A 12,124-nucleotide genomic window follows, 5' to 3' on the forward strand; every position below is an offset into this window, starting at 1 on the left:
TACTTCCTCAAAGAACTCCTGTGTCTGTGTGGGTCTCACCCCTACAACCCAAAAAATGGGCAGGGTAGAATTGGCCACGCTAAATTGCCCCTTCATTGGAAAAAAGAATTGGATACTCCAAATTTTTTTTTTTAAGTAATACCCACCCTACCATATAGCTGATGGACCATTAATGACCATGAGACAAACTGGTGAAACTATTGCGGCTTTATTGCACTAGATGTTAAGCCTCCTGCAGCTGGAACCAGAATGGAGGCAGCGTAGGAGAGTATACACTTTTATACAGAGCCTGCTGGGAGGAGCCAGCAGGCTGGGATTTACTGTATTAACTGTAGTACAGTGGCAGTACCGTAATACACGTAGTGTGTGACCAGTGATGTTTACCACAATGGCTCAGAGAAATGGACCATGTACAGCGTGCACCTCAAAACCCTGGAGGAGTACCACCAGCATTGCATCTACAAGATCCTGCAAATCCATTGCTAGGATAGGTGTTTGAGTTCTCGCTCAGGCCAGCATCGAAACATTGACCACGCTCGATCAGTTCTGTTGGGCAGGCCACATCATCCACACGCCTCACACAAGACTCCTGAAACATACGCTCTACTCTGAGCTTCAACACGGCAAGTGAGCCGCAGAAGGACAGAGGAAACTTTTCAAGGACACTCTCAAAGCCTCATTAAAAAAATGCAACACCCCGCTCCCTGGCCCAAGGTCACCCGAAGTGGAGAAAGTGCATATGGGAAGGAGGTGAAAACCTTGTGTTTCGTTGTCAAGAGCAGGTTAAAACCAAGCATCAGCTGAGAAAAGATAACATGGCAATCCGGAAACCCCAGCTACCTGCTCCTTCAACAATTGTCTACCCCACCTGTGACACTCCCATGCACACTGCTCTCCTCAGACTCCCAAAAACTCATTTTTAAGTGTGGAAGCAAGTTATCCACGACTCCAAGGAATTGCCTAAGAACTTTTTTGGAGCCTCCTTATGTCCTCTTCACAATTTACTTTCCTAACTATCTTTGTGTCATCCCCATCTGTCCCTTCATTCAAATTATTTATATAAATTGTAAACAGCTGAAGTCCCAGCACCAATACCGGAGTGCAATGGCCATCACCAAGGAGAAGGTTCTGGGGAAGTTGAAAGGTATGAAGGTGGATAAATCACCTGGATCGGATAGACCACACCCCAGGATTCTAAAAGAGATAGCTGAGGAAATTGTGGAGGCATTGGTGATGATCTTTCAGGAATCACTGGAGGCAGGAAGAATCCCAGAGGACTGGAAAGTGGTTAATGTAACACCGCTGTTTAAGAAGGGAGGGAGGCAAAAATCGGGAATTTATAGGCCGGTTAGCCTGACTTTAGTCAATGGTAAGATTTTAGAGTCTGTTATTAAAGATCAGATCGCGGAGTACTTGGAAGTGCATGGCAAAATATGGCTGAGTCAGCATGGCTTCGTCAAGGGGAAGTCATGTCTGACAAATCTGTTAGAGTTCTTTGAGGAGGTAACAAGGAAGTTAGACAAAAGAGAACCAGTGGACGTGATTTATTTAGATTTCCAGAAGGCCTTTGACAAGGTGACGCATAAGAGATGTTAAGGGTAGGATCCTGGCATGGATAGAGGATTGGCTGACTGACAGAAAGCAGAGAGTGGGGATAAAGGGGTCTTTTTCAGGATGGCGGCTGGTGACTAGTGGTGTGCTTCAGGGGTCTGTGCTGGGACCACACCTTTTCACAATATACATTAATGATCCGGAAGAAGGAACTGAATATTTGCATATGATACAAAGATCTGTAGAGGGACAGGTAGAATTGAGAAAGCAAGGGGGCTGCAGAAGGACTTGGACAGGCTAGGAGAGTGGGCAATGAAGTGGCAAATGAAATACAATGTGTAAAAGTGTGAGGTTATGCACTTTGGAAGGAGGAATGGAGGCATAGACTATTTTCTAAATGGGGAAATGCTTAGGAAATCAGAAGCACAAAGGGACTTGGAAGTCCTTGTTCACGATTCTCTTCAGGTTAACATGCAGGTTCAGTCGGCAATTAGGAAGGCAAATGCAATGTTAGCATTCATGTCAAGAGGGCTAGAATACAAGACCAGGGATAGAACATAGAACAATACAGCGCAGTACAGGCCCTTCGGCCCACGATGTTGCACCGAAACAAAAGCCATCTAACCTACACTATGCCATTATCATCCATATGTTTATCTAATAAACTTTTAAATGCCCTCAATGTTGGCGAGTTCACTACTGTAGCAGGTAGGGCATTCCACGGCCTCACTACTCTTTGCGTAAAGAACCTACCTCTGACCTCTGTCCTATATCTATTACCCCCCAGTTTAAAGTTATGTCCCCTCGTGCCAGCCATATCCATCCGCGGGAGAAGGCTCTCACTGTCCACCCTATCCAACCCCCTGATCATTTTGTATGCCTCTATTAAGTCTCCTCTTAACCTTCTTCTCTCCAACGAAAACAACCTCAAGTCCATCAGCCTTTCCTCATAAGATTTTCCCTCCATACCAGGCAACATCCTGGTAAATCTCCTCTGCACCCGCTCCAAAGCCTCCACGTCCTTCCTATAATGCGGTGACCAGAACTGTACGCAATACTCCAAATGCGGCCGTACCAGTGTTCTGTACAGCTGCAACATGACCTCCCGACTCCGGAACTCAATCCCTCTACCAATAAAGGCCAACGCTCCATAGGCCTTCTTCACAACCCTATCAACCTGGGTGGCAACTTTCAGGGATCTATGTACATGGACACCTAGATCCCTCTGCTCATCCACACTTTCAAGAACTTTACCATTAGCCAAATATTCCGCATTCCTGTTATTCCTTCCAAAGTGAATCACCTCACACTTCTCTACATTAAACTCCATTTGCCACCTCTCAGCCCAGCTCTGCAGCTTATCTATATCCCTCTGTAACCTGCTACATCCTTCCACACTATCGACAACACCACCGACTTTAGTATCGTCTGCAAATTTACTCACCCACCCTTTTGCGCCTTCCTCTAGGTCATTGATAAAAATGACAAACAGCAACGGCCCCAGAACAGATCCTTGTGGTACTCCACTTGTGACTGTACTCCATTCTGAACATTTCCCATCAACCACCACCCTCTGTCTTCTTTCAGCTAGCCAATTTCTGATCCACATCTCTAAATCACCCTCAATCCCCAGCCTCCGTATTTTTTGCAATAGCCTACCGTGGGGAACCTTATCAAATGCTTTGCTGAAATCCATATACACCACATCAACTGCTCTACCCTCGTCTACCTGTTCAGTCACCTTCTCAAAGAACTCAATAAGGTTTGTGAGGCATGACCTACCCTTCACAAAGCCATGCTGACTATCCCTGATCATATTATTCCTACCTAGATGATTATAAATCTTGTCTCTTATAATCCCCTCCAAGACTTTACCCACTACAGACGTGAGGCTCACCGGTCTATAGTTGCCGGGGTTGTCTCTGCTCCCCTTTTTGAACAAAGGGACCACATTTGCTGTCCTCCAGTCCTCTGGCACTATTCCAGTAGCCAATGATGACATAAAAATCAAAGCCAAAGGTCCAGCAATCTCTTCCCTGGCCTCCCAGAGAATCCTAGGATAAATCCCATCAGGTCCCGGGGACTTATCTATTTTCAGCCTGTCCAGAATTGCCAACACCTCTTCCCTACGTACCTCAATGCCATCTATTCTATTAGCCTGGGGCTCAGCATTCTCCTCCTCAACATTATCTTTTTCCTGAGTGAATACTGATGAAAAATATTCATTTAGTATCTCGCCTATCTCTTCAGACTCCACACACAATTTCCCATCCATGTCCTCGACTGGTCCTACTCTTTCCCTAGTCATTCACTTATTCCTGACATACCTATAGAAAGCTTTTGGGTTTTCCTTGATCCTTCCTGCCAAATACCTCTCATGTCCCCTCCTTGCTCGTCTTAGCTCTCTCTTTAGATCCTTCCTCGCTACCTTGTAACTATCCATCGCCCCAACCGAAACTTCACACTTCATCTTCACATAGGCCTCCTTCTTCCTCTTAACAAGAGATTCCACTTCCTTGGTAAACCACGGTTCCCTCGCTCGACGCCTTCCTCCCTGTCTGACCGGTACATACTTATTAAGAACACGCAGTAGCTGATCCTTGAACAAGCCCCACTTATCCAGTGTGCCCAACACTTGCAGCCTACTTCTCCACCTTATCCCCCCCAAGTCACGTCTAATGGCATCATAATTGCCCTTCCCCCAGCTATAACTCTTGCCCTGCGGTGTATACTTATCCCTTTCGATCATTAACGTAAACGTCACCGAATTGTGGTCACTGTCCCCAAAGTGCTCTCCTACCTCCAAGTCCAACACCTGGCCTGGTTCATTACCCAAAACCAAATCCAACGTGGCCTCGCCTCTTGTTGGCCTGTCAACATATTGTTTCAGGAAACCCTCCTGCACACACTGTATAAAAAACGACCCATCTATTGTACTTGAACTATATCTTTTCCAGTCAATATTTGGAAAGTTAAAGTCTCCCATAATAACTACCCTGTTACTTTCGCTCATATCCAGAATCATCTTCGCCATCCTTTCCTCTACATAGAACATAGAAAATACAGCACAGAACAGGCCCTTCGGCCCACGATGTTGTGCCGAACCTTTGTCCTAGATTAATCATAGATTATCATTGAATTTACAGTGCAGAAGGAGGCCATTCGGCCCCTTGAGTCTGCACCGGGTCTTGGAAAGAGCACCCTACCCAAACTCAACACCTCCACCCAACACCAAGGGCAATTTGGACATTAAGGGCAATTTATCATTGGCCAATTCACCTAACCCGCACATCTTTGGACTGTGGGAGGAAACCGGAGCACCCGGAGGAAACCCACGCAGACACGGGGAGGACGTGCAGACTCCGCACAGACAATGACCCAATCCGGAATCGAACCTGGGACCATGGAGCTGTGAAGCAATTGTGCTATGCACAATGCTACCGTGCTGCCCTTAAGAACAAATAAATCTACACTATATCATTTTACCGTAATCCATGTACCTATCCAATAGCTGCTTGAAGGTCCCTAATGTTTCCGACTCAACTACTTCCACAGGCAGTGCATTCCATGCCCCCACTACTCTCTGGGTAAAGAACCTACCTCTGATATCCCTCCTATATCTTCCACCTTAAATTTATGTCCCCTTGTAATGGTGTGCTCCACCCGGGGAAAAAGTCTCTGACTGTCTACTCTATCTATTCCCCTGATCATCTTATAAACCTCTATCAAGTCGCCCCTCATCCTTCTCCGCTCTAATGAGAAAAGGCCTAGCACCCTCAACCTTTCCTCGTAAGACCTACTCTCCATTCCAGGCAACATCCTGGTAAATCTTCTTTGCACCTTTTCCAGAGCTTCCACATCCTTCCTAAAATGAGGCGACCAGAACTGTACACAGTACTCCAAATGTGGCCTTACCAAAGTTTTGTACAGCTGCATCATCACCTCACGGCTCTTAAATTCAATCCCTCTGTTAATGAACGCGAGCACACCATAGGCCTTCTTCACAGCTCTATCCACTTGAGTGGCAACTTTCAAAGATGTATGAACATAGACCCCAAGATCTCTCTGCTCCTCCACATTGCCAAGAACTCTACCGTTAACCCTGTATTCCGCATTCATATTTGTCCTTCCAAAATGGACAACCTCACACTTTTCAGGGTTAAACTCCATCTGCCACTTCTCAGCCCAGCTCTGCATCCTATCTATGTCTCTTTGCAGCCGACAACAGCCCTCCTTACTATCCACAACTCCACCAATCTTTGTATCGTCTGCAAATTTACTGACCCACCCTTCAACTCCCTCATCCAAGTCATTAATGAAAATCACAAACAGCAGAGGACCCAGAACTGATCCCTGCGGTACGCCACTGGTAACTGGGATCCAGGCTGAATATTTGCCATCCACCACCACTCTCTGACTTCTATCGGTTAGCCAGTTTGTTATCCAACTGGCCAAATTTCCCACTATCCCATGCCTCCTTACTTTCTGCATAAGCCTACCATGGGGAACTTTATCAAATGCCTTACTAAAATCCATGTACACTACATCCACTGCTTTACCTTCATCCACATGCTTGGTCACCTCCTCAAAGAATTCAATAAGATTTGTTAGGCAAGACCTACCCCTCACAAATCCGTGCTGACTATCCCTAATCAAGCAGTGTCTTTCCAGGTGCTCAGAAATCCTATCCTTCAGTACCCTTTCCATTACTTTGCCTACCACCGAAGTAAGACTAACTGGCCTGTAATTCCCAGGGTTATCCCTAGTTCCTTTTTTGAACAGGGGCACGACATTCGCCACTCTCCAATCCCCTGGTACCACCCCTGTTGACAGTGAGGATGAAAAGATAATTGCCAACGGCTCTGCAATTTCATCTCTTGCTTCCCATAGAATCCTTGGATATATCCCGTCAGGCCCGGGGGACTTGTCTATCCTCAAGTTTTTCAAAATGCCCAACACATCTTCCTTCCTAACAAGTATTTCCTCGAGCTTACCAATCTGTTTCACACTGTCCTCTCCAACAATATCGCCCCTCTCATTTGTAAATACATGTGCTTCAAAGGCTGTATAAGGCTCTGGTCAGACTCCATTTGGAGTATTGTGAACAGTTTTAGGCCCATTATCTAAGGAAAGATGTGCTGGCCTTGGAAAGGGTCCAGAGGAGGTTCACACGAATGATCCCTGGAATGAAGAGCTTGTTGTATGAGGAACGGTTGAGGACTCTGGGTCTGTACTGCTGGGAGTTTAGAAGGATGAGAGGGGATCTTGTTGAAACTTACAGGATACTGCGAGGCCTGGATAGAGTGGACGTGGCGAGGATGTTTCCACTTGTAGGAAAAACTAAAACCAGAGGACACAATCTCAGACCAAAGGGACGATCCTTTAAAACAAAGATGAGGAGAATTTCTTCAGCCAGAGGGTGGTGAATCTGTGGAACTCTTTGCCGCAGAAGGCTGTGGAGGCCAAATCACTGGGTGGCTTTAAGACAGAGATAGATAGGTTCTTGATTAATAAGGGGATCAGGGGTTATGGGGAGAAGGCAGGAGAATGGGGATGAGAAAAATATCAGATATGATTGAATGGTGAAGCAGACTCGATGGGCCGAGTGGCCTAATTCTGCTTCTATGTTTTATGATCTTATGGAACACCACTCATTATATCGTGCTAACGTGAAAAAGGCCAATTCTGCCTGCTCTCTGCTTCCTGTTAGTCATTCAATCTTCTTTCCATGCCAAAATGTTACCCCTATATCATGAGTTTTTATTTTCCACAATACCCTTTGATGTGGCATTTTATCTAATATCACCGGAACTCTGCGCACATCTACTGGTTCCCCCTTATTCACAGCACATGTTACTTTCTCAAAGAACTCCGAGATGTTGGTTAAACATAATTTCTGTCACAAAATCCTTACCACACTCAGCATCCTTGGATTTCCAATGAAAGTCCAGCACACAGGGGCTGGTTTAGCACACTGGGCTAAATCGCTGGCTTTTAAAGCAGACCAAGGCAGGCCAGCAGCACGGTTCAATTCCCGTACCAGCCTCCCTGAACAGGCGCCGGAATGTGGCGACTAGGGGCTTTTCACAGTAACTTCATTTTTGAAGCCTACTTATGACAATAAGCGATTTTCATTTCATTTCATTTCAACTGGAGATGGAAGTTTGACTGTTTTATCCTTTAAGAACAAAGAACAATACAGCACAGGATCAGGCCCTTCGGCCCTCCAAGCCTGCGCCAATCATGTGTCCTATCTAGACCAACCGTCTGTATCCTATACTCCATCTGTTCATGCGCCTATCCAGATAAGTCTTAAAGGTCGCTAAAGGTTTACTAACCCGTCTGAACGGCCCCAATATTACTCCAGCTGAGACAAGTGAACGAGGTAGGAAAGAAATATGGGAACTCCCTAATGTCACAGGAGCACAGGAAAGCTAACCACATTTTCATTATGGATTACATTATCATATTTAAATTTGCTGTCAGGGTATTGATTTTTTTTTAATTGGAATAATATATGACCAAAACTAAAATGAACTATTTTATGTTTTTGTTTTTAAATGCTTACCGTGGAAATTTTGCTGAGTCAGTAAATACAGGATCATCGGATGGGCTGATTTGGAACTTTACAAAGGCTCCACCGCTGACTGGGAGGAGCTGAAGGTGGTTGAGGGAACTGTATTGGTCATCACTTAGAACATATTCCAGAAGCTTTAGTTTTTGTTCATATGGGGTGGTGTCCAAATTGCAATGCTGAAGAATGTTTCGTAAAGATGCTGGAGTGACCACATTTAAGTGACTTTGATTTTCTAATGTGAATAATATGGTCTTAAATACGTGATGTGGGACCCTAACTAAAGGTTGAGCCTCTCTTATCAAAAGATTCTCTATTGCCTGTCTTATGTCAAGCCGATCATGGCACTGTAAAAAGATAGCTTTGTCAGCTCTTATCCACTTTTGTTCACAGGCAGCCAAGCAAAGAACATTGAGTCCAAGCAAGCGTTTGATGGTTTCCTTCGTAATCTTAATCCAACGCTCTTTACGATTCATTTTTTCCAGGTCTGGCCATAAATGATATACTGATGAAGGTTTTAGCACTGCCTTTTGAGCCAGAGTAATGGCATCTAGGATAAGTTGGCAGTATGCACACGGAAAGATTTTCTCTATCAATAGTTCATTCCACTTGGCTGCGTCGTCATATCTTTGGTCTGATTCAATCCATTTAATATGCCTTCGGTTGTCTGAAAGTCCAAAGAAGGCATTTATATGGATAGGCAATCCGGTCTTGTTGGCCTCATTATTTGGAAGTGGTAGAAAAAAACTAAGACGTCCTTCAAAGTCTGTTCTTGCGTCGGTTTCAATTGTTTCAGCTTTACTCAACAGAAAAGCCAGTCCAACATAAGGAGTATAACTTAACCTCTCGGCCAGATCATCTAAATTAGCCCATTTGCCTATTTTGCCTGTGCAGTTTGTTATTAACCAGTGATTATGGTGTTCTTCTGTTGCAACCCGATGTGAAATAGCTCTGATATAGGTACAAGATTTAACATTGAAGACCAATTGCTGCCTTTCAACATTGAGGTTATGATTAAAAGAAGGCACGTGCTCAGGCTGAAAAGCAGTTACTTCTAAAAGGACTGCTAGATTTCCACTGGTGTCAATATGCTTAATACAGACGGAAATAACATTTCTGAGAAACAGGAGGCTCATATCTTCATCTGCTCGGAAGGAATCAAAAAGATCAAAGATCTTAGCTTTGTCATACAAGTTGTCCAATATTTCTGAAGGTTCAGTTCTCAATGGAAATCTAAATAAAGTTCCCTTGAAATAATGCTCTTTTAATGCGTTAGTCCATGTTATGGTCCCAGTTGCTTCCATGGCATATCTGAATGGCCTGAACTGATCTCTGGAGTGTTCAAGAGCTTTCTTGTCCTCTGGGTCATCAAGAGACCATATGTATCCTGCTTCCTGTTCTCCAAACAGCTTTTCTTGTGGGTCAAATATACCAATATATTTTCCACTGAATATGCTTGGCAAATCTACAGAAGAAAGTTTAAGCTTAAAGAGATCACAATGGCACCTGTATAAATTCACCAACATCAATTTAACCCCAAATTCCAAAAGGAACAATCAATAGTAAACAGGTTTTTGTTTCAATGGACTTTCACACTTTTTATGGACAGGTTGGGTGACAAACACGCGAGAGGCTCAAATGTCACGGGGAAGTCACTGGGGCTGGTTTAGGGACTGGTTTAGCACACTGGGCTAAAGAGCTGGCTTTTAAAGCAGACCAAGGCAGGCCAGCAGCACGGTTCAATTCCCATACCAGCCTCCCCGAACAGGCACCGGAATGTGGCGACTAGGGGCTTTTCACAGTAACTTCATTTGTAGCCTACTTGTGACAATAAGCGATTTTCATTTCATTTTCATTTCATTTCAAGTCTTACTGTAATTGGCCCTGCACCCTGCCAACGACCTAACGGAAATCCTGACATTTAACGTCAGGAGCATTATTACAATGCATTTGCATATCACTATCAGGCCTCTACACCTGAATCATTTTCCCCCCAACCCATAAGAAAATCCATTCACGTTGGCCTGAGGGAAGATGACTGGACTACAATGGCATGCACCAAGGCTGGCAGTCCACCCAAAGAAGCTTGGATCAGTGCATCACCCAGGGAGGAGAGACTCACGTCTGGGCACTATCTGCTGGCACTTCCAAGACACTGTCCCTGGCAATGCCCCAGGCAGTGCTGGGTATGTGTGTGTGGTGTGGGGGGGGTCCATGTGAACATTTGTACCCTGGGGTGGCCTATAAAAAGGGCACCTGATCTTTAAAAGTTACATTGCTGGCAGGGCAGGGCCTGTCAGCGTGACATCATGTGACCCACCCATTCATGGTTTTTTTCTGTGATACGGCAGAGGAAGCTGTCATTGTTGCCGGCTTTTTCAGCCCACTAATGCACTCTGCCAAATACAGGTAACATTCACCCAATGGGTTTATCTGAACATATGAATTAGGAGCAGTAGGCTACCCAGTTCTGGTCTGCCATTCAATAAGATCATGATTGATCAAATTGCTACCTCAATGCCATATTCATGCCTATCCCCAATGGCTTTACACCCTCTTGCTTATCAAGAGCACATCTATCTATGCCTTAAAAATATTCAAAGGCCCTGTTCCACCACTTTTTCAGGAAGAGAGTTCCAAAGACTCACCCTTTTGAGAAAAAATGTTTCTCCTCATCTCGGACTTAAATCGGTGACTCCTTTTGTTAAAGTGTCCCCTCGTACTAGATTCTCCCAGAAGATAAAACATCCTTTCCACATCGATCCTGTCAAGCCCCCTCAGGGTCTCAAATGTTTCAATCAAGTCATCTCTTACTTTTGTAAACTCCGATGGGTACAAGCATAGTCGATCCAATTGTTTCCCATAAGACAACCCGCCCATTCCAGGAATTAGTTTAGTTAATTTTCTCTGAACTGTTTCCAATGCATTTACATCTTTCCTTAAATAAGGAGACCAATACTGTACACCAGGCATTGTCAAAGTCGGGGACGCGACCCACGGGTGGGTGTCGGGAGGGTCGCGGAGCCGTCCGTTGCGGCGCTCCCGATCGCGCAAATCTGCGCACAACAGCCGCAGCAGCCGACCTTTAATAACGCTGCAAGCGGCCTTCAAAATGGCCGCGAACATGTAACCAAAGTGCGGCCGCACTGCGCATGCGTGCCCGATCATGCGCAGTGCGGCCGCATTTTTTTTTTAATACGATCGAAGCTATTTTTACAAGTTAGGGGGGGATATATTCATTTTATTTTATTCTTTTTTACAAGTTCGGGGGGATTTTATTTGATAAAATTTTACATGAAAAAATGCAGAACTTTGGACTGATGGAGACTTCATACTTTCCGACACCGGAAGGTTTCACCTTCATCCAACAGGTTCCATTGAAGGAGCGTGTACGAGGGCTAAAGGTACTAAAAACCATTTCCTCCATTTTTAGAATGGTGGGTCGCACAGTCAGCCGGCATGGGCCACGAAGGTCAGCTGGTGTGGGTCGGTTAGGTCGGCTGGCGTGGGCCGCGAAGGTCGGCCGGCGTGGGCCACAAAGGTAAATGCTGGCGTGGGCCGCGAAGGTCAGCCGGCGTGGGCCACAAAGGTAAATGCTGGCGTGGGCCGCGAAGGTCAGCCGGCATGGGCCGCGAAGGTCAGCCGGCGTGGGCCGCGAAGGTCAGCCGGCGTGGGCCGCGAAGGTCGGCCGGCGTGGGCCGCGAAGGTTGGCCGGCGTGGGCCGCAAAGGTAAATGCTGGCGTGGGCCGCGAAGGTCGGCCGGCGTGGGCCGCGAAGGTCGGCCGGCGTGGGCCGCGAAGGTCGGCCGGCGTGGGCCGCGAAGGTCGGCCGGCGTGGGCCGCGAAGGTCGGCCGGCGTGGGCCGCGAAGGTCGGCCGGCGTGGGCCGCGAAGGTCGGCCGGCGTGGGCCGCGAAGGTCGGCCGGCGTGGGCCGCGAAGGTCGGCCGGCGTGGGCCGCGAAGGTCGGCCAGTTGGTAAAAATGGGTCCCTGGAAAAAAAG

At 46.2% G+C, this 12,124-nt stretch overlaps 1 protein-coding gene across 4 annotated transcripts in view; it reads right to left on the reverse strand.

The window, feature by feature from the left end:
- sacs2 (sacsin molecular chaperone 2) overlaps positions 1–12,124 on the reverse strand; it is a 126,715-nt gene that overhangs the window by 36,529 nt on the left and 78,062 nt on the right. For 2 of the 4 annotated variants that reach the window (XM_072492501.1, XM_072492502.1), the window contains exon 6: positions 8,120–9,590. The exons of 1 other annotated variant lie outside the window; for it this stretch is intronic. In XM_072492501.1, the coding sequence (XP_072348602.1) occupies positions 8,120–9,590 (1,471 nt within the window). Of the gene's footprint in view, positions 1–8,119; positions 9,591–12,124 lie in introns of those variants that run through there. One more of the 4 variants, XM_072492505.1, reaches the window with a different exon arrangement.

This window comes from Scyliorhinus torazame, chromosome 29, assembly GCF_047496885.1.
Source record: "Scyliorhinus torazame isolate Kashiwa2021f chromosome 29, sScyTor2.1, whole genome shotgun sequence".
NCBI classification, from domain to species: domain Eukaryota; kingdom Metazoa; phylum Chordata; class Chondrichthyes; order Carcharhiniformes; family Scyliorhinidae; genus Scyliorhinus; species Scyliorhinus torazame.